The following is a 24,876-nucleotide window of genomic DNA, read 5'->3' on the forward strand; positions in this document are numbered from 1 at the left end:
GTTTCGAGTGGGTCGAAGTCTCTGCCCAACTTGCAGCTGCCCAATGAATGAGACCGATCAGGACATCATCACTTCATCAGCCGCAAGACTCCCGTGACGGTGACGGTCGCCGATCACATGTACACATGTGGTCCGGCACTCAAGCAACTGGATCTTTTGTTTGACCTCGATGTAACTTGACTATTCCTTGCACGGCTGTCCTAGCTGGCTAGTTCCTATTGCAGGTACCCGTTGGAAAAACCCTTTTCGCAAAAAGTGATAAGACAAACCTCCCTGCTATCAAGTATAGGGATTAATTAAAGCAATTATTAGAATATATCATTCCAAAAAAAAATAAAAAGGTGGCCTGGTATCACAGGTCATTGTTAGGTGCAAAATCTTTTTCGTATCTTTTATTGCAAAATTAATAGTATATTTGCGCACGGTCCCTGGCCGTGTGCGTTATTTGACCCTAACGAATCAATCAAGCAGCGTGGCCATCTTTGCAGTTGACTCTAGGGATAGCTTATACCCGGAAATGAGCACAAGAATACAGGTCGTATCCGGCACGGTCAGAATTGTGTAAAGCCCTATCTGATTTATTTAATGTTTAGCACTGACACCTATCAAATTTTAAAAACAAAAAACTAAGAGATAGAAGCTCAAGATAACAACCAGCAGCACACCGACGCAACGCTCACATTCATATTTACATTATTTGTACAATGTGGCAAGCTGTAGCGTAGTCTGAACCCATTACTGTAGCACAGTAGTCTGAACAGAAAAGTGAGCACGTACTACTGTAGTATGTACGCTAGCCCATCAACTCTTAGTACGGGCTAATAATTTTAGTAGACGTATTAAGTGTTGGAAGTTTTTGTGTGGACAAATAAAAGGCCCACGGGTAATTAGAATCGATCATCTTTGCTATCTCTCTATCTAGCACAATACTCATACGTACCGACACTAGTTTGAAATCTTTATGTAAGCATATGGTAAACTTTGGTTATCAATAATTATTCTATATCTTTTCTATCCTAATTAACAGTGTTTTCCCTTTGCATCCAGCCTTAATGTTTGTTTAACATGTGTCTGTTAACGCTTTATTTTAATCTATGTGTTCTGCAAAAACCAATAACCTCGTCGCTTACTGCAAACATGTGTACACAGTCCGCATTGTGACGCATATCAAGCGTGTACTCCCTCCATCCTGTTATACCGAGTATTCTAGTAATTTTGAGATTGATTAAGAAAAATAACAAAAGAAGCATGTACCCTCCGTGAGATCTTCGTTTATCAGTTATCCCTAAGATTAAGCCAGTTATCTCTAAGATTAAGCAGGGGAGGAAGGAATAGAAAAGGTAAGTATGGAGCTAACAGCCAAGAAAAATTAAATGATTTCTTTAATTACTTATTCAAAAGTCCTGGGATGCTTTATATATATTTGAGTATAAATTTTGAACCATTCTATATATGTCTTACATTTTAGGACGGATGGGGTATACAAAGTTTGAGTTAGTTTCTTTTCTATATATGGATAATTCCAAACACACATAAAAATATTTTGAACACTATTTATAGTAATTTTTATATTTTTAATAATTATTAATGTTGGTAATTTGGGTGAAAATTGAAGGAGTTATTTTAAAATTATCTTTTATAATGGTATACATAGATAATTCAGCTATAAATTTATAGAGTTGCTTCAAATATGTTTTATAATAGTAGAAATGGTAATGGAAAATAGAATAAAATTGATGGGTGGAGATCTCTAATTATATGAGAATTTATCTCAATCTCATAAAAATTGTCACGAAGACATCTCGTCTACTAGCACATCGTCTATATATTATTGAAAGAGTATTGCATTCATTCATTGAATCAGCCTCTGAAGAAGAAACAACTGGATGTTTTACGCCACCTCTAATAATCTTCATCATTCCACAGCCTGTGGTCAATTTAAAATGAGATCCTCTGTTCCCCTTTTACCTTGAGAACGTATCAGGTGCAAACCAATCTCTTCGTACAAGAAACTTCAATCTGAGTCATTGGATCAACATTCAAGGGGTACGGTGGATTGGGATCATGGAATCCTCTAACCCATTGGTTCCGATCGACGACACGGCTGCCGGGCTTCCCGGGAACGTGTCATCCGTTTTGCTCACAGAATGTGCAAAAGGTCCTGACGACGATCTCGGTAATTTTCTAGTGCCATTTCCCTATCAAAGGCTCTGCCAGTCTTACCTTACGCATGCAGTTATCCGGAAGCCACCCATGCGTGCCACTTTGAGTTCTGAAAGGAACGTTACATAGGCCGACGACGACAGACGCCCACAGTTCAGAGAAGTCAGAAGGCATGGCATGTTCTTCAAGCGTGGCACTTGTGCGAGTGGCGACGCACCACCAAAAAGCTGAAGCAAACCCTAGCTTAGCTAGCTAGCGGCGTCCTAGAAACTGCAGCGCGTCGCCGTTCGCCGAACAGAACGTATGAGAAGAGACGAGACGAGCCCACAGCTGGATCGGGGGAGAACTTCATGGCGTGCTTAGCTGACAAAGAAGACGACAGGACGTACACAGACACACACCAACATTTCAGTTCAGATCGAAGACATGGACTGCCACTTCCATCTCTCGTAGACACAGCGTAGCGAGGCCCCTCTCGATGCCTCCTCCATCACCGGCTTTCGCTTTTCCGACCGGCGATTCGGCAGCCGGCGACAGCGTAGGCAAGCAGGCACTATGCCATGGAGATCACTGGTCGCCGGACCATGTGGCGGTGCCCAACTTCTCGAGATCGCAGAGGCGGTGGAACAGTAGTGGGGGCGGCTTGTGGCCGCTACCAGATCGATCGAGGAAGACAGGTCTCGAGGTTGCATTGGCGCGTGCAGGGATCGGTCGATGTGACGCCCCTCTCGGCCGGTGAGCCGACGGATCATAGGATCGAAGTGGAGCACATAATGTGGTGTTGCAAGGCAACAACGATACGGCGCCTTATCATGGAGGGAGGATAGCTAGCGCGGATGTGTAGGTGATGAGGCCTTTCTGCACTTTCTGTAGAATTCTTTTCGATTCTTTTGATGAGTCAGATTGATCACTGGAGCAGGTAATAACTGGATCTGCCGGCACTGCCAAACTCAAACGTAGGGTGTGTTTAGTTCCCGGAGTGTAAAGTTTTTCAAGTATACGGACACACATTTGAAGTATTAAACGTATACTAATAACAAAAGAAAACAAACTACAGATTTCGCCTGTAAACTGCAAGACGAATTTATTAAGCATAATTAATCCATCATTAGCAAATATTTACTGTAGCACCATATTGTCAGATTATGGCGCAATTAGGCTCAAAAGATTCGTCTCGCAATTTACACGCGAACTGTGTAATTAGTTTTTTTTTTAAATTTAATACTCCATGCATATGTCCAAATATTTCATGTGACGGTTTTGGTCAAAAATTTTTGGAACTAAACAAGACGGCAGCTGCCGGATTCTATAAAATAGAATTATAGCTTCTGCAACATGGCGGTAGAGGTAGACAACAGACAACACTGAAGTAAACAATATCAAGACTGAAACTAGACCATATTTGTTTCACCACCAGATTATGTGATCCAACTTAAAATCTGTATGCTGAAACAAAAAAAAAACTATTATATACAATATCTAGTATACTGTCCATGTTTTTCCACCAAAGATTGAGAGGTTCCCAAAAACTCGTAGAACCCGATCAGGAAACAAAGAACACAAACAATACAATCACTTCAGTCACCATCCTGTGTCCAACTGGAATCGTTTCGCAAAGTCAATCTGACCCACTGCACCAACAACTACAAAACAAGTACCATGCATTTCGAAATTAGTATTTTGAGCCAAGGGGCTCATCACTCCGTTTTAATCTAATGGGCAGCTCTCCTGTCGGTTCGGTTCACAACAAAATTAGTGTTATCGATAATTCTAATGTATGTGTACGTAGAGTATATATAAAATGGTCAAATTCCTCTGCTAAGGCGCAAGAGTAGATGTCACTAAACTCTGTATATCTCTTCTAGAAGAACCTTCTTACCTTCCAAACCTTGAACAGTTGTACTCTATGTGGACTCCCGTCGAGGCCCAATACAATATCTATCGCATGACACCAATTACCTCTACTTCACATATATATGTACTTCATATAGGTCAACCTTCACCGCATGCATGCTTTGCATCGCGTCCACTTATTACATAGATGTACTAACTAGCTCAGGGAAAAAGTCTTAGCTGGTGAGAACACGGTAGGTAATTAACATATGTGCCTAGCATAGGAGTTCCCCAAGCCTCAAACATGGATAAATCAGCTGTTTCTTTTCTATTAAATTGCGCCCGCTAGAACTCAACTTAAGATATCCGGTCTGATACCAAGCTGAGCTACTCTTTACTGGCCTACTCGCAAAAAAAAAAATAGATCAAGAAATGGCACAAATTCACTTCTCCTTTAATTAACACCTAACCCTAGTACATCCCACACGAGAGAGATTACGCAAACAAAACCATATATACAACGGTTAGAGACTAGCACAAGCAGGGGCGGATCCAAAGCCCCCTCCCCCCCTCCCGTCTAATGCCCATGGATCACCCTAAGCCCCCGAGCAAATTTTTTACATGAACAAAGCAGAAGAGAGAGGAGGAAGGAAGAAAGAGAGAGACTGAGGTGGTCAAGCCCCCCTCCCCCCCCCCCCCCCCCCCCCCCCCCCCCCCCCCCCCCCCCCCCCCCCCCCCCCCCCCCCCCCCCCCCCCCCCCCCCCCCCCCCCCCCCCCCCCCCCCCTAATTTTCTAGCTACTCCTCTCTTCTTCCACCTCAAGTCAATCAGCCATCCATGGCCGACCTCCCTCCATCGAACCCCGACCTCAGACGTACTGACAAGTTGCTTTCCCCAGCGGCACCCATGCAGCCATCATTGAGCCCGGCGGCCAGAGCTTAGTGAGGGTAGGTCCATCACCTTTCGTGCCTTCATGCTGGAGGGCGCATTTGCCGCCCTACTCCGACTTCCTATTATCGGTGCTGCAGCATCGTCCTCCCACACCTCACACCCAATTCCATCACCCAACTTTCCATCTTCGCCTACATGTCCGACAAGTTCATTGGCATCAAATCGTGCCTTGAGTTGTTTCGTGCATTCTACCTCTGGTGGATGTGATCAGCGCTGACCCCCGGACGATGCAAACCGCCTTGACAATTACCAATAGGGCTGTGGCTACAACCGGCGTCGTTCCTGATGCCGCCCTGTTGCTGACAACGGAGGTGAAGCGGCGTGCCATGTACGGCGGAAGAGTGGGGAAGCGAGCGGGCGGCGGCGGAGCAGCGAGGCCGCGAGCAGGCGACGGCGGAGGATCGGGACCGTGAGTCGTGGTCGCAGATCATGCAGCTCACCTCATAGCTTTACGAGACCTACCTAGGAGCTTGCTCGCTCGGCTGGTGGACGAGGAGCTCGAGCGCGAGAGATCCCGAGCACGATACTGGGTGCCACGTCATCTATGACCCGCACGTCCTAGTAGAAAAGCAGTCCAATTGTTCTTCCCCTTTCCATCAGGCCATCGGCCTTGTCATCAGGGGCAGATCCAGCCCCCCCCCCCCCCCCCCCCCCCCCCCCCACCCCCCCCCCCCAACCCCACCCCCCCCCCCCCCCCCCCCCCCCCCCCCCCCCCCCCCCCCCCCCCCCCCCCCCCCCCCCGGCCCGCCACTGAGCACAAGCAAATCTCATAACTCAAGCTGTCTCGCCCGCTTAAAGCATGACGCCCTAATTCGATTTTGATGATTAATGGTATTCATCATGGCTAACTTGTGTTTTACAGTGGCAATTTAGAATTAGGTCATAATGATGATGGGCTTATTAAGTACTTTGGCTCCATATTTGGTTTTCTCAGTATTGATCATATGCTCTTAACTAAGAGATGGGGATTTCCTTTAAGATATGAGAAGATCAATCTCAGTTGTGTGCCTAATAAACTTAAGAATCATGTCCTTTTATGATTGATAGATAGTATAAATCACATTTTGATCCAAGTTAAAATTTCAATGTTCTCTTCTAGTAGTGAGAAAGGAAAAGGTTCAAATAGTGAGATGTTCTTGACTTCTCATGTCCGTTTAGGTGATATTTCTGTTTTCAGTTGACCCTAGATGTTGGCACTGTCATGGTGATGAATTCCAGGTTATTTTGCTTTGTTTGTCAAGATGATGCTGTAGAGTCTGTTGAACCGTACAAGTCAGGAAAAAAAGTGTAAAACTGTGAACACTGGAATTCCTTTTCATCTTAGTCAGGATTGGACAGGCCATGCGTAATCCTAATTGGAGGCAGGACAAGTGATGAAAAATGGTTTGATTTTAAAACTCGAAAACACATATCTTTTCTTTGATAAGCCACCTTTTATCAATTCATTTAAACCCTGATATTTTTCAGAGTATTAATACAACTCGTTGATTTAAGTCCCCCTAGTGGATCAACATTTCAAGATGTCAATTTTATTTCAACATTCCTGCTTCCATGTTTAGATCAAAATTGATTTTTCATCCTGGGCAGGCGATGTGGATGGCGAGGTCTCCTTGAATAGTAGGGACTTGGGCTTCATCAACGACAACAGTCTTCATCTTGGAGGTTGGATACTGGTCCTCTCCTAGTGATCAAATTAAGGTCGAGAGGACTTCTGAATTCAATATGCTAGAGTGCTTCATGCCGTTGGGTTGATGAAATTGTTGAGTCAATATTAGCCTCTGTTCTGGTTGAATCTATTGGTAAGCTCAATTTATGGCTGTGCAACCTCTGCATTTCTGATGTAAATTTGGATACACTGGCAGGAAGTAATGTGGTTGTGCAACATCCGTATTTCTGATGTATATTTGGCTACGCTAGCAGGAAGTAATGCGGTTGTGCAAATAATCCTCGACGGCCTGTAGCCTCATGGGTAATCAACCTCATCAACACAGAATTGCCACTTCCTTTTTCACCAATTATCCTCTTAGCATACAATTCAACATGAAGAAAACCACTGACAAGGCAGCCAGGGGCATTTCAGGAGAATATTAACTGAAATCACTTTTGAATCTATTTATCGAGCCAACAAGCAAATAAATTATCAGAAGTGGGAGCTTCTGTAACTGTGTCTTGCTTCGTTGAATGGCACATACTTCGTCAACAAGGATTAAACAAAACATGTCCACGAGTAGACACCTCAAAACTTCAATACATGTTGCAAAACTTGCGCAGTATATGAGATGAAAACAGTCTAGAACTGCTACATCTGGAAACACCAGCCAATATACTTGAAATTACAGCCTCCTTCCCCTTCTGCCACCCTTTCTGCGTGTGCTGTCGGTTGGGACTGGGGTGACATCCTCTGACGAAACAAAAGAATTTGTAAGGTAATAAATATTACTAGCAATCACGGCAAATTTTGATTTGTCGCATACCTTTAAAAAAGACAAAACTATGCATCATACATTCTAATTACATATGATCTAAATGCAGGGGATGTATTCAATGGCAATCACACTTAGTTATGCCGCAAATGTAACTGGAAACATACTGCACCATGTACGCGTGCAACTTGCATTAAGAGTTACATATCTTCCTGGTTGTCTCAATGATGCCACAGCCAGTTCAAGGACTACAGAATACTAAATAGATAATGTATTTGTTCATTGTCAAAGCTCATGTTTTGCCACTGCCAAGCAAGATATGTAATGTTGCCAGTAGTCCCAAACTATCACTGGCTCAATAAGTATATAGCAGCGCCCAGATGAATGGAAGATGCAATAAAGGGGGGTACAACATAGGCCAGTCTGCTTACCAATACGACCAATCTTCATGCCAGATCGAGCGAGAGCTCTAAGGGCAGACTGAGCACCAGGACCTGGAGATTTGGTCTTGTTTCCACCAGTAGCACGGAGCTTAATGTGCAGAGCAGTAATCCCAAGCTCCTGCAAAAGGGAAATAAGAAACTGCGCACCAGCAGACAAACAGAAGAGGCTTTGCCACAGTAGAAAAATACCTTGCATCTTTGAGCAACATCCTGTGAGGCAAGCATAGCAGCATAAGGTGATGACTCATCACGGTCAGCTTTAACCTTCATGCCACCTAGACAATACAACATTTGACAAGTTATTGCTGAATAGAACACATGCAACTAGATGATGATTCCTGAGTACCTAGAAAAATACTTGCATCTATTAAGAAACCACTACATGTAATTTTATCCAACTCAAAAGGTTGTTACTTAAGTAATGGCTATTCAAAAGATCCTAACACAACAGGCTACACATAAAATTGCAGCCAATAGGCCATGGGAACACTATGTGGTCAAAAGCTACTCTTGAACATGCATAAATTTCAAATCAGAGATGCATTAATTTGAATGCTAGAAGGGCCAGCTCAATATAGATAAGTAAGATAGGCATAGGAAAGCTGTCAAAACAAAGATTCCACACTCCATACTGATAGCCTGTGTTTCCAGCTTGTACTTGATGTTTGGCTCCGCACACCATGTTAAAGGAGCCTAAAATAGCTAATAAAAAGTGAAACTGAACTACAACAATACAAAAGAAGATAAACGATCAAAGAGTCACGTTCATGTTCACTTCCGTAATATAGGAGCCTCCATTCAATTTAGCAAATGGACCCAGCAGGAATGACTCAGCACAATCAGCGCACGAAAACAACTGACTGGCACCAAGTATACACCACAGGGTACAACAATAGCAAGATGAAGACACCTAAAACCAAAAACAGGAAGAGAGAGGGTTCAAAGAAAAACTCTCTGAACCCTCATTATCAATCTTGCACAGCTATGACTCAAAACGCTCCCACTTGAATGAAAGGGAGGCGATCTTAAGGGCCGTGCTTGACAAATATAAAACTAATTATTTCAGCTAAACACTGAGCATAACCATCTAATATTTCTTCTATCATTAATAAAACTTGATGCTAAAAATTCATAATCAGGGGGGGAGGATACAATTGAAGCAACCAAACCAAGTGGATTGCCAAGCTCAACTAGCCAAACTACACAGTACATTCAGAAACTACATCAACATCTCTTTACACTGAATAGAATTAGTTAACAGCACAAACAGACATGCAAAACTACCAAAGTCACTGCAATCAAACATTAATCCCAATACCATAGGACTTGCGAGAGAAAAATGAGAAGGCTATATACCAGTGATGCGGACGAGCGTTTCCCTCCCAGACAGATCCGTCACATGCTGCGACACCGCATAAAAGCACACATGTAAACATCCACTTTTCACTCATTTCTCTAGATCCTTCGCTGAAATAAACGAATCGGATGGAAATGGATTCGGGGAGATCGCTACGTCTTACGATGAAGGTGTCGTTGAAGGAGGCGAAGATGTGGGCGACGCCGAAGACGTACTCCCCCTCGCGGACGGCGGGGCCGAGCGTCACGTTCTCCTCCTTGGGCTCCCGAGTCTTCTTCCTCCCGGACTGCACAGCACCGGCGGCAACAATAAATACTCCACCGTCAACGATAAGGCGAGATGAGATCTCGAAGAGAACGGAGAGGGGGAGGTGGCACAGATACACACCATGGCGTCGGCGGCGTGCGAGGAAGAGGAACGATTAGGGTTCGCTAGGGAGGACGACGGCGGCAAGGTGGTAACGGCGGCGGCAAACCCTAGCTCCCAAGCGGCTGCGGCGAGGTTTTTGGGTGCCCTTATAAGTAGCGCTCGGTCATGCGTGGCTGTGGGCCTCGCTTGGGCAGGCCGTGCTCGTTGGGCCGGGCCTCCTTCAATCTTGTGAAGCAGCCCAATACTTCCAATCTTTAATCCGTTTTTTTTCCCTTCTTTTTGCTGTTGGAGAGCAACCGATACAAACTTTGTACCCTGCTGGCAAGTGGCAACGAAACCTTTGGCAACTCGCAAGTTATATCACCCGAAGAAATTCGTGACGGTGAAATTGTAACCCTATGAACGAAAGATCATATGCAGCTATCGAGAAATTTGATAGCCAAAAGGCGATACAATCATGCAAGCAAGATTGCTTGGAGACAACGGGAAACTTTGCAGCCCGCAAGTTAAATACCAACCAATGAAATTCGTGACGGGGTAAAAAAAACAATGAAGACTAACGGAGATTTCGATCTGAACCATATGAACTTGAGCTCTTGTGCAGGTATTGAAAATTTTGATACCCAAAAAGTCATAGTAACCTGATTGTTAGGGGATAGCGCGAATTAAGAAGGTGCAGCAAATTTTAGAGAAAAAAAAAAAGATAAAAACAAGTGACAGCTGTGGGATTTGAACCCACGCCCTTTCGGACCAGAGCCTAAATCTGGCGCCTTAGACCACTCGGCCAAACTGTCATTTGTGGATATGTTTCGAGCAAATATGTATATACTATATAACCGTGTGCCAACAGAGGCTTAGCAACAAATACATCTCGAGTAGAGGCTCTGATCCGTACATTGAGCGGTCAAGTAACACATGACACAGTTGCGGGTGTCCGGTGCTGTATTATTTGTTTATATATGATCTGATAACATGAAATCTTGCACAAACAGAGTACTAAACAGAAAGGAAAACCGGTGTACTCGCCATTTGCTCAACACTAATCAAAGGGGTCTATCCGTGGATCATGCTCGCTTGCCATCGCCATTCCTGTGCACAAGCATGTCGGGCACATCACCTGGCAAACAAAAATCAAGACAGTTTATACTTTATGGAAGCAATCATGTTATTTCTAGAAGATGACATGAAGTGCCCTATCTGTTCTCTTCTGCGACCAGGAACATTTTCATGCAAAACTGAATTTAAGCACCAAGTATCTGTCTAATCTGCATTATAACCTTGCAATTTAACCTAAAGAGAAGTGCATCAAGAATAATAACTGTTCCATTGTATCCAACTCAATCTTCTACACAGCATCAACATGACTACGGTGAGACATAACGGTGATAGACAACATACCTTTCCAGCCCCTGAACAATTCTGACACCTTCCATTTGTTGACCACATATTATTCCCTGTTAGTGAAAAGGGCTTTGTGCTCAATAACATTCCGCTAGCAGAACAGCGAGCACATGGCAAGTATCCTACATTGCAGAAGCAAGATCAGACAAGCTAACACAGAGCAGAAAAACATCATTTCAGATATCTTGGTCCACTCAAAAGAAAAGGTTTGTATTTGGACAATGAATCATTTGTTAGGAGTGGCTGAGATTATTCTTGGATCAGATAGTTCAAAAGGAAATTGTTTGTACCAGTTCCATGGCAATATGTGCATCTTTTCTTCTCTTGTTGCCTGACGTTTCTCACTTCAACCAACATTAAAGCTGAGATAACACCGACCGCGCCACCTGAAAAGGATGCCACTATGGGGTCTACCTGACTGAACAGAAGCCAACAAAAATGTATCAAATCACTTTACTAAACACTGCAACAGAATTCACTATCGAGATATAGGTTCTTCAAAGCACCTCAATTGAAGAGGCAAGTGCAAGGTCCGTATAAAATCTTCATAAGATGTACCACCAAGCCCTAATTTCAGTTCAAGCTGCATCCAAAGAAAGATGATAACCTTCTATATCACTGCTCATAATGAAAAAGGTTCTTGTAAAAAGAAAAAAAACAGGGAGGACAAACATAAATAAAGCTGGCACTTACTACTGGGGCTATCAAGCCTCCAAAAATGATTATCCCAGAAATGACAGAGAATGATGTCATATACAGTTGCTTCATTGTCTTTGCTGACTGTTTTGGGCAAACAAAAGAAAAAAGATGATAGAACTTAGAACAATTTCAGATGGAAATGTGATCATTTTTCAGAAGTTTGTTGAGAGTTGTTGGTCACCGCATGAGGCATAAATGGAATAGTCGATGGAATCTCAGGCATCTCATTTTCTTCACTGCTGTCACCTTTGCTTTCAGCAGTTCGGATTCGCTGCTGCACTCGCAATCGTCTAACCTGATAACATTTTTCATTAACAAAGTAATGTGTTGATGAGCTTCACCATATGGACCACCAAAAACTTGGCCAACTGATACACATAAGGCACAAAACAGAAACCTCTTCCATTAGAAGGAAAATTTTGTTGCGGCGGCTGTTGATGTTGTCTTGAATCTCTTGGGATTGCATCTTTACAAAGTCCTCGATTGTTTCCGGACCTTCAATTATGCAAAAGCTGTAGAGAAGAAGCATGATTAGCACACTTCTTGTTGGACCAAATTTCCAAAGAAATATATCGACGGCGCTGATTACTCTACAGGTTTACTTAGAATTCATAGCTTTTGCTTACTTTACTTCAGATCTATCGATATGATCTGGCATATAAACATCTTTCTTATGACATATCTGGGTGAATCATTGATTTGATTTCCACTCTAAGGCAGTGTTACAGTTTAACATTAAACACTCTTTTTTTTTGAAAGATCCTAAACCGCTTGCAGTTCGGCGTGTATTAATAATAAGAACAGAATTGAACATTAAACACTCTAATAGGCATTTCTTGGAACAGACCTTGCTGTTACCTAACTGTACCCTGTTTGGTTTTTGCTACGCTAGAACTGTAGCAACTTTGACCAATAATTAGGGGTACTAAATAATGACAGTTTACAAAATTAACTTCAGAATCCCTGTGCTAGGAACCTTGAAGAATCTAATGAGACCTATGACCGCGTAATTTGATTATGGTTACTGTAGCATCAATGTAGCCAATTATCGATTAATTACCGTCATTAGATTCGTCGTGAAAAGTTACACTCATCCCTGAAGAGGTTTTGCAAATAGACTTCATTTAATACTCTATGCATGAAAAAAAATTCGTGCTAGGAACTAGCACAGAGAAACCAAACGGGGCCTAAGTACTATACTTATTTCCAAGCAGCTTCCGCAGAAACCTCGAATTACACGAGCGACTGCTACCACCACCAATCAAGGAACCATCGTTCGTACCCGACTACCCGTAGCTCAAAAACAACCCCATCCTGGGACAGTTCCCCAGCAAATGAAAACGGGAAATTGCAAGGATGAGATGAAGTTAAGTAAGCGAAGCAACCTGGAGGGGGCGCCATCCCCGGCCACCATGGACTCGCCGACTGGGGAGCACCGCCGCAGAACCAGCTGCCGCCGGCTGCACCGGGCTCCTCCCCACGCCGCCCCACGCGCCGCGCAGTGCATCATTCCCCGGCCCCGAGGACGGGCGCGCGAGGGCGCCGCCGCTACGAGCAGGAGCACAGCCCTCTCCGCGGGCGGGACCGCCGCCGGCGCGGCGAGGCAGGACATGGCCGGCCAAAGCCAAACCCCCGGGAGCTCCAAAGCCAGAGCCAGCCAGCCAAGCCAACCGCGCGGCGTGGCCGTTGGTGGCGGGCGGACGTACGGAAGCGGCTGGTGACAGATTCGGATAGGGGCTCGCGGGCGCCGGCCGTGGCGGGTCCGCCGGGTTCACGGGCCATTACCGCGGTAGAGGACAAGGGTGGAGAGCCGCAGCATCTCGCTACAGCGGCATCGGAATTTCCTTCGTGCTTTGTACCCGTGGCCGTGACGATGGTCTTGGCGTGTCTAGAAGAGCCTGGGGAATGACGGTGAAAAGTCTTTGCGGCACAAGCATCACCATTCGCAGCGACTCCTAGTTATTTTCAAATGGAATTCGAATTGGATTTGGTCTACAAGAGTTTTTATCCATCCATATTTAATTTTAAGTATTTAATATTCATCACCAATCTATATCCAAATACTAAAAAATTGTATTTTTATGATGTTAATATCCATTACAATATTAACCGACAAAAACTAACACTATCCGTATTCGACTCCGTATTCGAATAAAAATATAAAAACAAATATGATATCAATAATATCCGTTCGTATTCGATCTATTTACATCCTTAGTTCCCTTTCTCTGTCCCTCCAGTAGGTGGAGGAGCGGGACCTGTTCTCTTCATAGATATAATATGTTAGTTTTCTTCTAGATTTGGTTCTCCAGCGACATCGACTGGGTGGTGGCGATGATGGTGCTATGGAATAAGGTCTAGTCCGGCGCCAGCGAAAGGACAGTGATAATTGGTTCTGCGAGATCTGAAGGTTCTTTCCAAATCTTTGCAGGGTGTGTCAATCAGGAGATGTAGTTGGCTGTCTTATGTTGTATCAACTTCGAACTCTTCTTTCGATTTGTGCTGCGACAAGATTCGATTTATTCAATCCTCTATTTTGGTGGTGAAGGATTGCAAGTCTACGTTGCTCGGGGTATTCTCCCAGCCGATGTTCTTTCAACGGTTGCTAGATTGCTAGATCTCGTTATAAGCAACTAGTGATTTTTGCGGTCTTCGAAGCCTTGTGTGGCGATAGTGTTTGCAAGTGTCCCTTTCTGTTGCTGCTTTTTTCCGGTGCATTATTCAAGCTTCAATGGACGACGAATAATTGTTTCAAGAAGACGACAAGAGAACTTTTCAATGCAATATCTTTATATCATTTTGTGTCAATTTGTCCTTCTTTTGTAACACAAATTATTTTTCTTGATATGAATAAGATACCAGACATCTATCTAGCTAGTGTCTTTCTAAAAAAATGTCTTTCCTGCAGCCAGCGGGATCATCTATTTCTCGCACAGTGCCACTGGGATCCATCCCATAGCAGTTACACCCCCTTCTTCTTCTTCCTCCTCCATCCCGCCCTTTGCTCTTCCCGTCCTCCACCACTGCGATGCTAACCAAGCTCGCCGCCGCCTTCATCTCACCCCGGCCGCCGACCACTGCCCACCCGTTGTCCGGCCCCGCCCGACCAGCAGTGCTACCGCGCCGCCACGCCCTTCGCTGCCTTGGCCCCTCCTCTAAGGCCGGTGGCCATGGACCCACTCCTCGGCAACCCTGGAATCTAATATCCGCCGCCTCGACCGCCAACCTGGCCGCCGTGCAACCTTACTGACGGCCACTCCACCCACCTCCCACCCCTTCCGCCCACCCCTCCTCCTCCCAAGCTAGCCGGCAACTGCTCCCCCTCTCCTGTCGCGGAGCATCGCCTCTACGATGGGATGGATCCCAATCACACCGTTCGATGAAGTGGCCCATGGAGAGCGGTTGTGCGAGAAGACAAGAAACAAGGGTTTGGACACGGACTAGGGGTGCAAGTGGATAACTCTTAGATGCACATCTAACCCTCTTTAGTTCAAAATGTGCTCCTAAGGTTCTCCCATGGACACTCCTAACACAGACGATGAGTGATCACGTGCACTTCCCTTAGCTTCCTATTCCTCTTAATTATTTTGTATTAATTGAATTTTATGATGTTGTAGCAGCTTTTCATGCCCCGATCCGGGTTGCAACAGGTAAATTGCTATGTTGCAACTAGTGATTTAGGATGTTGCCATGTTTTATTTTTTTTTTGTAGCCAGAAGTGAAATGTTACAAATGATTGTTTGAAGAATGTTGGAAGGAATAATTTGTGACGTCACGAGGAATTAAATGATCGTGAGTTTTTTCTTCCTCTCCCAATGGTATATTGCAATTCTTGTTTGAAGATGTTGCAGATTTGATTTATGAAAGTTACAGTGTGATATTTGAGTGTTGGAGATTCTCTTTGTCAACGTTGCATGAAATAGCACGATATGTTTCTGTGGATTTTTTTTCTGTCAAAATTGGTTGGATGCACCAACTAGTTTAAAATTATTTTGATGTACATTTAGATGTGATGTTTCCATGGTATATTACTCAAATTGCGATGAATAATAATATAAAGAGTGCTGTCAGTGGACCTTCCATCCGGGCCCAACTAAGCCCAAAAACAAATTTAAGATTAAAGTAGGCACATCCGATGCTAAAATGAATACTACATTTAATCTACATATTTATCTCTATTATTATTGAAGCAAGCAAGGATTTCTTGGTCCATCAATCAAATATTGATCGGACGTTTCAGTTATAATCGAAGTGTGTCTTAGGCCAGTCCCAACGCTGCCGAGTAGGATAGTTTCCATGTTTGCCACGCAAGCGAAATGCTGATATGGCAAGAGATTTAGCCGTATTTGGTAAAGTGTCTTTTCAAGATTTCACAAAAAACGAACTTCGGCATGAAGTACTAAATGTAGTCTATTTGCAAAATCTTTTCAGAGACGGATGTAACTTTTCGAGACGAATCTAATGACGGTAATTAATTAATGATTTGCTATAGTGATGCTACATTAACTATTCTCTAATCACGCGGTCAAAGACCTCATTAGATTCGTCTCGCGATTTACACGGGGGGTATGGAGGTAGTTTTGTAATTAGACTTCGTTTACTACTCTAAATTTTTGGTCAAAGATAAAAAAAATTCGCGAAATTTTTTTTCCGACCAAACCAAACACGGCCTTATTGAGGAGAGGGAGGAGCTGACGAGGAAACCGTTTCTCCTGCACCAAACGGTGTCGACGCTCCAAAGCACAAAGAAACGACCCCGCGCGCGTTGGGGGACTCCATGGTTTCCTCCCCACGCGTTTTCTGGGACCCGCAGTGCCCACCACGTACACCGGCGCGCGTGGCCTCCGCCGCTCCCTGGCCTCGCCGCCGCCGAGAGCTCGGCGCCGCGTCGAAGCCCCGGCCACGGCCGCTGCTCCCCGTTCAAGCTCGCCGCCGCTGCCGGCATCCCGTCGCGGCCCCCACCAGTTCGCACGCAGCCACGCCGGAGCTCGGCACCGTGAAGCGCTTCGCCGGCCGCCGCTCCGGGCCGGCTGGCATCAGCCGTGCGCCCCGCTGCCTCCGTCCGCTCGCTACCACGCGCGCAGCAAGCCGTGGATGCCATGCCGTGGCGGAGCGGCGGAGGACGTCAGTACCGTGCTTCCGGCCGCCACAATTCGCACGCAGCCAAGCCGGAGCTCGGCGCCGCGTCCCAGTCCCAGGCCGCCGCTGCCTGCTCGAGCTCTTCGCTGTTGCCGGCGTCCCGTCGCGGCCGCCACCTACATCGCCGCCGCCGCCGCCTATGGGCTACGGCCCCATGGCAAGCTACGCGAGCTCGCCGTCGCGGCCGCCACCTATGTGAGCTTGCTGCGCCATCCGCGTAGTCCTCCTCCCACGCCGCCGCGTGCTGCGCCTGGGACGGCGTGGTCTCCGACGCCGCCGGCCGCGTCACGTCCCTGCGACTCCCCGCCCGCCCTGTGGCCTCGCCCTGCTGAGTGCGTCCGCCGCCATGGCGGTGAGCAGACCTCCCGCGCGGCTGGCGTCGAGGGAACACCCACGCACCACCCGCAGCGCGCCCCTGCGTCGGCTCGACGCGGGCAGAGGCGCTCGCACGCGGTGCGGCCTCGCGCAGCTGCCGACGCTCCTCCGCACGCGTGCCTCGCCGCTGTCCAGCGTGGCGCCGTGGCCACCCGCACCCGCCGTCGTTGCTTCCGCTCAACGGTGCCCGTCGCTTCCGCTCACCTCGAGCGCACCGGCAGCCGCGACGGAGAGAGAAGGGGAGGATGGAGAGGGAAGATGACGGGAGAGAGGAGAAAAGAAGAAACCATGCGTTGGGCAGCTCAGTTTCGCCGTGGAGTTTCTCGCTTATCTGGCTGCTGTAGAAACTAGTCTGTGGTGTCCGGGTTGGGACTGGTCTTATACCATGTGTTTGGTTGGAGGGTTGGGGCGAACCCGGATGGGTCGGACCCGTTTTTTGGCTGTTTGGTTGAGGGTTGAGTGAGGGATGAGTCGAACCCCTAGGGAATATACCCCTAATATGCGGGTTGGCTCCGTCCGCCATATTTCGAGGGACGGAGCGGCTCCCATGGGTTCCGTCACGCGGCGTCATTTCCGTCTCTTCGCGAACGCAACGCGGACTCCGGCAGCGGCGAGCCCGGTGGTGGGTGGAGCTCTGCGGCGGCGGGGCGGAGCAGGGCGGCGATTCCGTCTCCTCAGCATGCGGCGGCGGCGGGGCAGAGCAGGGCGACGTTTCCGTCTCCTCTGCTTGCGGCGGCGGCGGGGCGGAGCAGGGCGGCGGCGGCTCGCGCCCAGGGCCTCTCCGGCGGCGGAGCTCGCGCCGGCTGCCCTGCGGTGGCCCACGGTGGCGCGAGCGGGGGCGGCTTCGGCGGGGGCCGCACAGGAGGGCGAAGGAGGCGGGGCCGGCCACGGCGGCAGCGGGCGGAGGAGGCCGGGCCGGCCACAGCGGCGGGAGGAGGAGGAGGTGGGGCAGGCCGCGGCGACGGCGGATGGAGGAGGCCGAGGCGGGCGGAGGCCATGGCGGGCAGAGGAGGCCGGGGCCGGCGAGCGCCGCAGGGCAAGGCGGAGGAGGCCGCGGCCGGCGGCCGGATCTGGTGAAGGCGGAGGAGACCGGGGTGGAGGCTTCGGCGGCGGGGGGCCGGGCGCAGGTCGTCGGGGGCGGCGCAGCGTGGCCGGTGGCGGAAGGCCAGCGGCGGGGGGGCGGGCGCAGCCGGGGGGGCGACGAGCTGCGCGGCAGGCCCCCCCTCCCGTCGGGCTGAGGAAGAAGATAAGGGAGAGAAAAAATAAAAAGAAAAAGAAAAAAAGTGAGAGGTTGACAGGTGGGGTTCATTGATCGCAAGTGGGACCCTCGTTAACAGTGTTATCATGCCATCCAACTCGTATTCCCAATTCCTTCAACCAAATATATAATGGGTTCACTTCGTCCCAAAATCAGAAGTACAACCAAACAATGGATGGGTCGGCTCCGTCCCCAAAATCCGGATTGGATCCAACCCAACCTATTGATCCCGCAACCAAACGCACGGATAGTTTCACTACGCCAAATTGAGACTCACCTTGGTATGTGCTCCTGCTACCCGAGGTTACCTTGGTATGTACGTACGGAACCGGTGAGATAGAAATGTACTTCAAAGCTGGTATACGAGGGCAAGTACAACAGTGCAGACAACTATTATTTTTTTAGCACAAACAGACAGCTTAATAGATAGTTTGTACAATGAACCGTCTATTTAGCTGTCTGCAGAATAATTAATTCATCATTTGACACAAAAAATTATGGTGATTTAGTGCATACTTGATTTTTTAGTCTTTTTATTGTATACAAGAAAGAATATAAAATACATTCAAATAATTTGTATGACTCATACAAATATATTTTTCTCTTCCTTTCCCTTTTCTTTTTCTTCTCTCTTTTCTTCTCAGCTCCCTTTCTTTTCCCCTTCCGGCTAGGGCTGTTAAAAAAGTTAAGAGGATCTTCTTCTTCCTAAGGGCTAGTTTGGGAGAACGGGGATAACTCGCCCAGGGAAGGTAATCCCCAACGGGATTTTCCCTATAACTCCGATTCCCTGGGTGTCATTCCCACCAGGGTTTGCAAACCCCTGCTGCTATTTGGGGAATGAGAGGGGTGAAAACCCATAATATCAAAAATGGTCTTAAAAAAATCAGGAAAATCATGGAAAATTCAATAAAAATAATAAAATGAGAATTTCATTACCCAATAATAAAATATGCAAGATAATTTATTGCAGGATCATCCGTATATCCATACTCACACCAATAAATACAAATGTCAACCTCACGTCCCTCAGTTTTTAGATATTTTTTACAGAAAAACTCATCTTAGTTCACTCGGTACTTGCATTCAACCAAACGTTAATGCATCTCAAGCCTTCGCACTACAGCTTTGACACTGGAAGCTAGTTCAACAACTGAATTGTGTAGGATCTTGTTTGCCACCTCATCACCTCTCAGTAGATTCCTACTACCACAACTGGAAGGTCAGCAATGCGAGTCCAGGATTGGTCTTCGTATGTCCATCTGTCATTGGAAGAATGAACAGGTAAGTACAAGTTCTTATTGACTTGCCCAAACCTAAGCCACTGAATCACCTCACTTGTTCATGAATATACTCCTTTACGTAAAGTCCAATAAGTAGTCAAAATAAATTAACCTATTAATTCATCTTTTGAAAATAACCCATAGGTAGATGATGTAATTCAGGCGGTGTTTAGGTTTGTTATCCAAACTATTGCATACTGCTTTAGTTTAAGTTGACCCATTTCAATTTACTGAACAAACTATGCTAGTGAAGTATGCTCTTTCCATATGAAGTGAAACTGATAAATCATAAACTACTAAGCCGAATTGGATTACCCTATCAATTCGTCTGGTGATGCCAGCCTAAGAAAAATCAAGGATGTTGTTTGTAAGCACCATTTCAGGACCCCTGCCATCATAACCTCTGATCACTACTGTCATTGCCTGTGCAGAAATTCCATACCCGCTGCATATGAAATGCCATGTAAACCATTTAAATAAATACACCAATAGCAGCCACACAGAGTAGATATGAATCAGCTTCCACAAACTTAGTTCTGTTGTATTACTATCATAAACATAAGAAAACGTAGTCCTCTTGACTAACCTGCCCCAGTCATCTAGAACCGGCCCAGCACCTGCTACTCAGGCTTCCCTGCCATCACTGGTGAACCCATAAGCTATCGTCCTTGTCCTTGCGATCAGCATGCACCCGTGGAGCTTGCCCATGGTTCCACTTGCTAATGCTGCCACCGCGTCATTCTCGATAAACAGCTTGCCATGGCTTGGCAAAATCTCCGTGGAAAAAAATTGTCTGGTCAAATTCAGTATCAGGGTTACTACTGAAGCAACATTGCAGTTTTCAGCTGACAACTGACTGAATTAGCTTTGTTAGATTGGACATAAATGCTGGAGCTGGACTGATTTGAGCCAAGCAGACGGCGCACAAGTTTGATTGTCTTCGGCATGCCTTGAGCAGCGCCTACGACATCACTCTCTCCAGGGTCTCCCTTGCTCTGTCCTCTGACCAATCGAAACAAGAAAAAGCATGATACAACAGAAACTAAAAAAATCTGTTATCGACACGTACTACCCATACAAGGAGCCAATGTAAAATCCTCAGCAACCAGAAGAACAAGAGATTATATCTGGGCCAACAATGTCGAGTGAAGTGATCCGAAGGTTGTGAATCTTGGAGATAATAGCCAATCAGACGAGAAATCAAGAAGGTCTATACAAGATCTAGGAATCAGGAGAGAGGAGATCAAACCCTAGGCAATATAGGAGATGAGAGGAAGAACTCACATATGACGAGGAGGAAGATGAAGTGGAGGCACCGTGGTGGCTGTGGAGATGGCGCCCGAGGTGGTGGCGTCGTCGCAGATCGGACGCCGAGGGGTGCAGAGGCGGAGGGGCATCACCAACGGGGAGCTGCAGGGGTAACGTCTGGACGGGGCTGACGGGCGGGGGCGGAGCGGCAGCGCCGAGCCAAGTCGAGGAGCGGAGGTGGAGCGGCGGCGCAGGGAAGCGGAGTAGGTACTGCAGGTGGCGCGGCGGCGGAGCACTCGCCTCGCGTCGCTCGGGAGCGGGCGGGGACGACGCGCCCGGACGCAAGAGGTGGGGACGAGCCTCCCCGGGGCAGGGTTTTATTTCCCAACCGGAAACCGGTTACCGCCGCCCTCCGGTACCGGTTTACCGGACCGGTTAGGCCGGTAACCGGTTGAATTCAAATTTAAATTCAAATAAATTCAAATTTTCCCGTGCAACCGGTTCCGACCGGTTTACCGGCCGGTTTGACCGGTTTACCGGCCGGTTTTACCGGTTTACCGGTCGGTTTGACCGGTTTGAAATTCAAACGCTCCCGTGCAACCGGTTTACCGGCCGGTTTTACCGGTTTGATCGGTGGGCCTTCATGGGCCGGCCCATTTTTTTTATTTTTCTTTTTTGATTTAACTTTAAATTCTCACAAACTGTACTAAATGAATGAATTTTTGAGAAAATTTGACACCATTAGATTCATCACACCTTGAAGTATTTTTAGGAATTTTTCATTTTTTGAATTCAAATTTAAAATTTGAATTTTGGCCGGTTGGGTACCGGCCGGAACCGGAACCGGAACCGGACCGGTTTGACCGGTAACCGGTCAAACCGGACCGGTTCCCACCGGTTAGGTTAACCTTGCCCCGGGGAAACCGCGAGGGTCGGGTCGCCCATCCCCCTCGGTGTGGGCTTCTAAACAGCGGAAAAGTTTAGCCCAGGTCCACTTTCCACGTGGGCCTCCTGCCCAGGGAAAACCGTGGATCCTATACATCTTCCGGAAGATTTTTTCTTCTTCATCTTCCACTTTTTGAGATTCGTGCAACCAATCACATCCATCCATATCTTCCCTCAACCCTAACCAAGCACCCGCACGCCCTTCTCCTGCCCCTTGCGCCGCCGCCGACACCAGAGGCCCTCGCCGCCGGCCCAGCGTTGCTTGCCCCGCGCCACCGCCGCCGCCCGTGCCCACACGCACCGCCGCCACCCGCACGCGTCCTCCCGGCCCTTGTGCGCTGCCGCCGCCGTCACCCACGGGCCGCCGCCGGTGGCCAAGCGCTGCTCGCCCCGCCCCGTGCCGCCACCGCCGCCACCCGCGCGCCCTGCTGCTCTCCGTGCCGCTGCCTGCGTTGCCCTGCTGTTGTGCCGCCGCCGCCCGCCGTCGGCCGCCGGCGCCGGAGAAGACGAGGAGAAAATGTTGATTCAACATTTCCAAAGTATTGATTCACCATTTTCAAAATGCCGGTTCAACATTATTCTAGAAATATTTGGTTCAATATTTTTTCATTAAATGGGTTTTAGTGGGCTTTATAGATGACTTGCTTAATCATCTTCCACGAGATGTATAGGAGCCCCCCGGGAAAACACCGGGATCCCGACGGGAATTTGGGCTCCCAAACTAGCCCTAATAGCACGCCAGCACCACACCACACCACTTCCTCCTTTCACTCTCTGTTTTAATTTATATATCTATACTATAAAGATTTATGACAAATGAAATATTCCTTATTAAATTTAGCCTTTATATCCACCTCATAAACGTTTTCTTTGAGATTCACATGTAAGCAAGGACGAATTGTTTGACAGGACGCGGGCAAACCGAAAACGCCGCCCACCTCCGTTCAATCCGTCGGGCGCGCCCCCTCCGTCATTTTTTTTTCACCACGGCATTCTCTACCCACCTCTGCGTACCCGCGATTCTATTGGTCCTCGAGCGTGATTTGCTGACATATCGCCGCGCCTGCCTTCCGTGATGGCGTTGCTCCCCTTCCTTATCCTCCTCTTTGCCTCGCTGCGCCGGCCCTCCTCGCTCCTCCTCCCCCACCGCACACCCCTCTTTCCTCCCCTGCTCGGTCCCCTGCGCGGAGCAGTGGCGGGGCCGGCGCGGAGCGGCGGCAGGGCCGACGCGGGCATGGGACGGCGGCGGGGGCTCGCTCCCTCCTTCCCTCCTCCTCCTCTCTCTCTCTAACGGCGGCGACATCTGCCCTCGCCCCTCTCGCTCGCCTAGCGGCGGCGTGACGTGGGGCCACGCGACGGCGGCGCCCGCACCAACGCGGCGGCGGAGGACCCCATGGCCGCAGGCCGCCGGCGAGACCTCTCCCATCTCAGCTCGGGCGTGGCGAGGCTGAGGCGCAACGGCCGGGCCTCGAGCTCCTCTCTGCTCTCTGCTGTCCTAGGCCATGGAGGTCGTGGTGGTGGTGTGGGCAGGCCTTGCGCTCGCAGCCGGCCTCCTTCCCCATCACCTGAGAGCGCGGCAGTCGCATCCCTCATGGCGGGGCCATGGCGGCGCCCGCGTCCCTCGCGACGGGGCTGAAAGGATCGGGTGCTCTAGCCTAAGAGGGGGAGGGGGTGAATTAGGCACTCTAAAAACTTAGACCTATGTCTCCAACTAGTTTGCACAAAACTTAAACTAAAACAAGCTATCTAGATGTGCAACTATGGTTGTTCTAGTGTGAAATCCCTATCCCAAAAAAATTTAGCAACCTATAGCATTTCCTATTCAAGAAACTACTCTATGAAAGTAAAGGCATACAAATTGCTAGTATGAAATGCAGAAGCTTAAAGAGCGGGATAGGAGATAGCAAACTCTTGACGCGGGTGTTTATCCCGTGGTTCGGTTAGCCACAAAGGCACACCTACATCCATGTTGTTGTAGCACTCACTAAGAGTATTGCTACTCGGCCACTAAGTCTCTTCCGTGAACACAATCACGGTTACCTTGGGCCCGGGTTCCACTAAGGAGCTTCTCCACAAAGGATGGGGTCTCCACGCCCCCCGCACAAAGATGTCGTCGCCGCTCCACACCAAGTCGGAGGGTCGATGACGTTGTCGGTGAGCTTCACGCTCCAAGGTGCCGGCGCACCAAGCTCTTGTTTTGGTTCACTAGAGAACCACAGCACAAAGGCTCAAGGCCTTGCAATCACACTCACTAAAAGCTAACCTTTACGCAACACTCTCAAAGTGTGCTAAGGGCTAAGGATATAATCTTGATGCTTTTGTATGGCTTGGAGGTGTTCTTGGGTGTGTGTGGGATGTCCAGCAACTCCAGCAATCTTCAAATGGCCGAGGTGAGGTGTATATATAGGCCACCAAGTCTTGTAGCCGTTGCTCCAACGGTCAGCAGAAAATCTGCGTATCACCGGAAGAACCGATGCCTCTGGCTGAGGTAGCGTCGGTTCTTCCGGTCACTCATAACCAAAAGTAGCCGTTGAACTCCTGACAGCTGACGTAGTGATCACCGGTTGAACCGATGCTTTGTACCGATGCATCACCGGTTCATCCAGTGATTAAGAATCTTCTCCTGGGCGCTGACGTCATTGAACCGACACAATACTCCGATGCACCGTCGGTTGAACCGGTGCTGAAGAATCTTCTCCTGGGCTCTTGACATCGTCTCTGGAACATAGGACGCCTAATGCACTGATGCCCCTTTTTGACCCATCGGTTCAACCGATGCCTATATGCTGATTTGGCTTCGATTCCCTTCTGCACCAGAATTCCATAGCGTCGGTTCTTCCGACTACTATCGGGCGTCGGTGCATCCGATAGTAGTCGGTTCTTCGGTTCTTCCGGTGCTTCAGGCCGAAGAGCTTTCAGGGCAGGCCTTGCTATGCCTATCTTTTCTTTTTCTTTGTCATTAATTGAATCTAAAAGTCTAAGAATGATCATCT

General features: G+C 47.9%; 2 protein-coding genes, 1 non-coding gene and 1 pseudogene across 3 annotated transcripts; all 4 read right to left on the reverse strand.

Annotated features, from left to right (window-relative positions):
- Positions 1–7,033: 7,033 nt before the first annotated feature.
- Positions 7,034–9,697, reverse strand: LOC120703663 (40S ribosomal protein S14-like). Its single transcript, XM_039987814.1, has 6 exons — positions 9,557–9,697; positions 9,333–9,455; positions 9,169–9,214; positions 8,002–8,087; positions 7,801–7,930; positions 7,034–7,347 (listed from the first exon to the last, which is right to left on the reverse strand). Exons 1-6 carry the CDS (start codon positions 9,557–9,559, stop codon positions 7,280–7,282), a joined length of 456 nt encoding a protein of 151 aa, XP_039843748.1. The 5' UTR covers positions 9,560–9,697; the 3' UTR covers positions 7,034–7,279.
- A 555-nt stretch (positions 9,698–10,252) lies between these two features.
- On the reverse strand, positions 10,253–10,332 carry TRNAL-UAG. The gene has a single exon. It is a non-coding gene; the product is annotated as a tRNA-Leu (tRNA).
- On the reverse strand, positions 10,303–13,490 carry LOC120703669 (protein ORANGE-LIKE, chloroplastic-like). Its single transcript, XM_039987820.1, has 8 exons — positions 13,024–13,490; positions 12,036–12,150; positions 11,820–11,933; positions 11,633–11,719; positions 11,446–11,522; positions 11,230–11,357; positions 10,937–11,061; positions 10,303–10,655 (listed from the first exon to the last, which is right to left on the reverse strand). Exons 1-8 carry the CDS (start codon positions 13,248–13,250, stop codon positions 10,578–10,580), a joined length of 951 nt encoding a protein of 316 aa, XP_039843754.1. The 5' UTR covers positions 13,251–13,490; the 3' UTR covers positions 10,303–10,577.
- Positions 13,491–19,317: 5,827 nt separating this feature from the next.
- Positions 19,318–20,551, reverse strand: LOC120654651 (annotated as a pseudogene).
- Between the last annotated feature and the right edge of the window lie 4,325 nt (positions 20,552–24,876).

Source organism: Panicum virgatum, chromosome 1K (genome assembly GCF_016808335.1).
Source record: "Panicum virgatum strain AP13 chromosome 1K, P.virgatum_v5, whole genome shotgun sequence".
Taxonomy (NCBI): Eukaryota; Viridiplantae; Streptophyta; class Magnoliopsida; order Poales; family Poaceae; genus Panicum; species Panicum virgatum.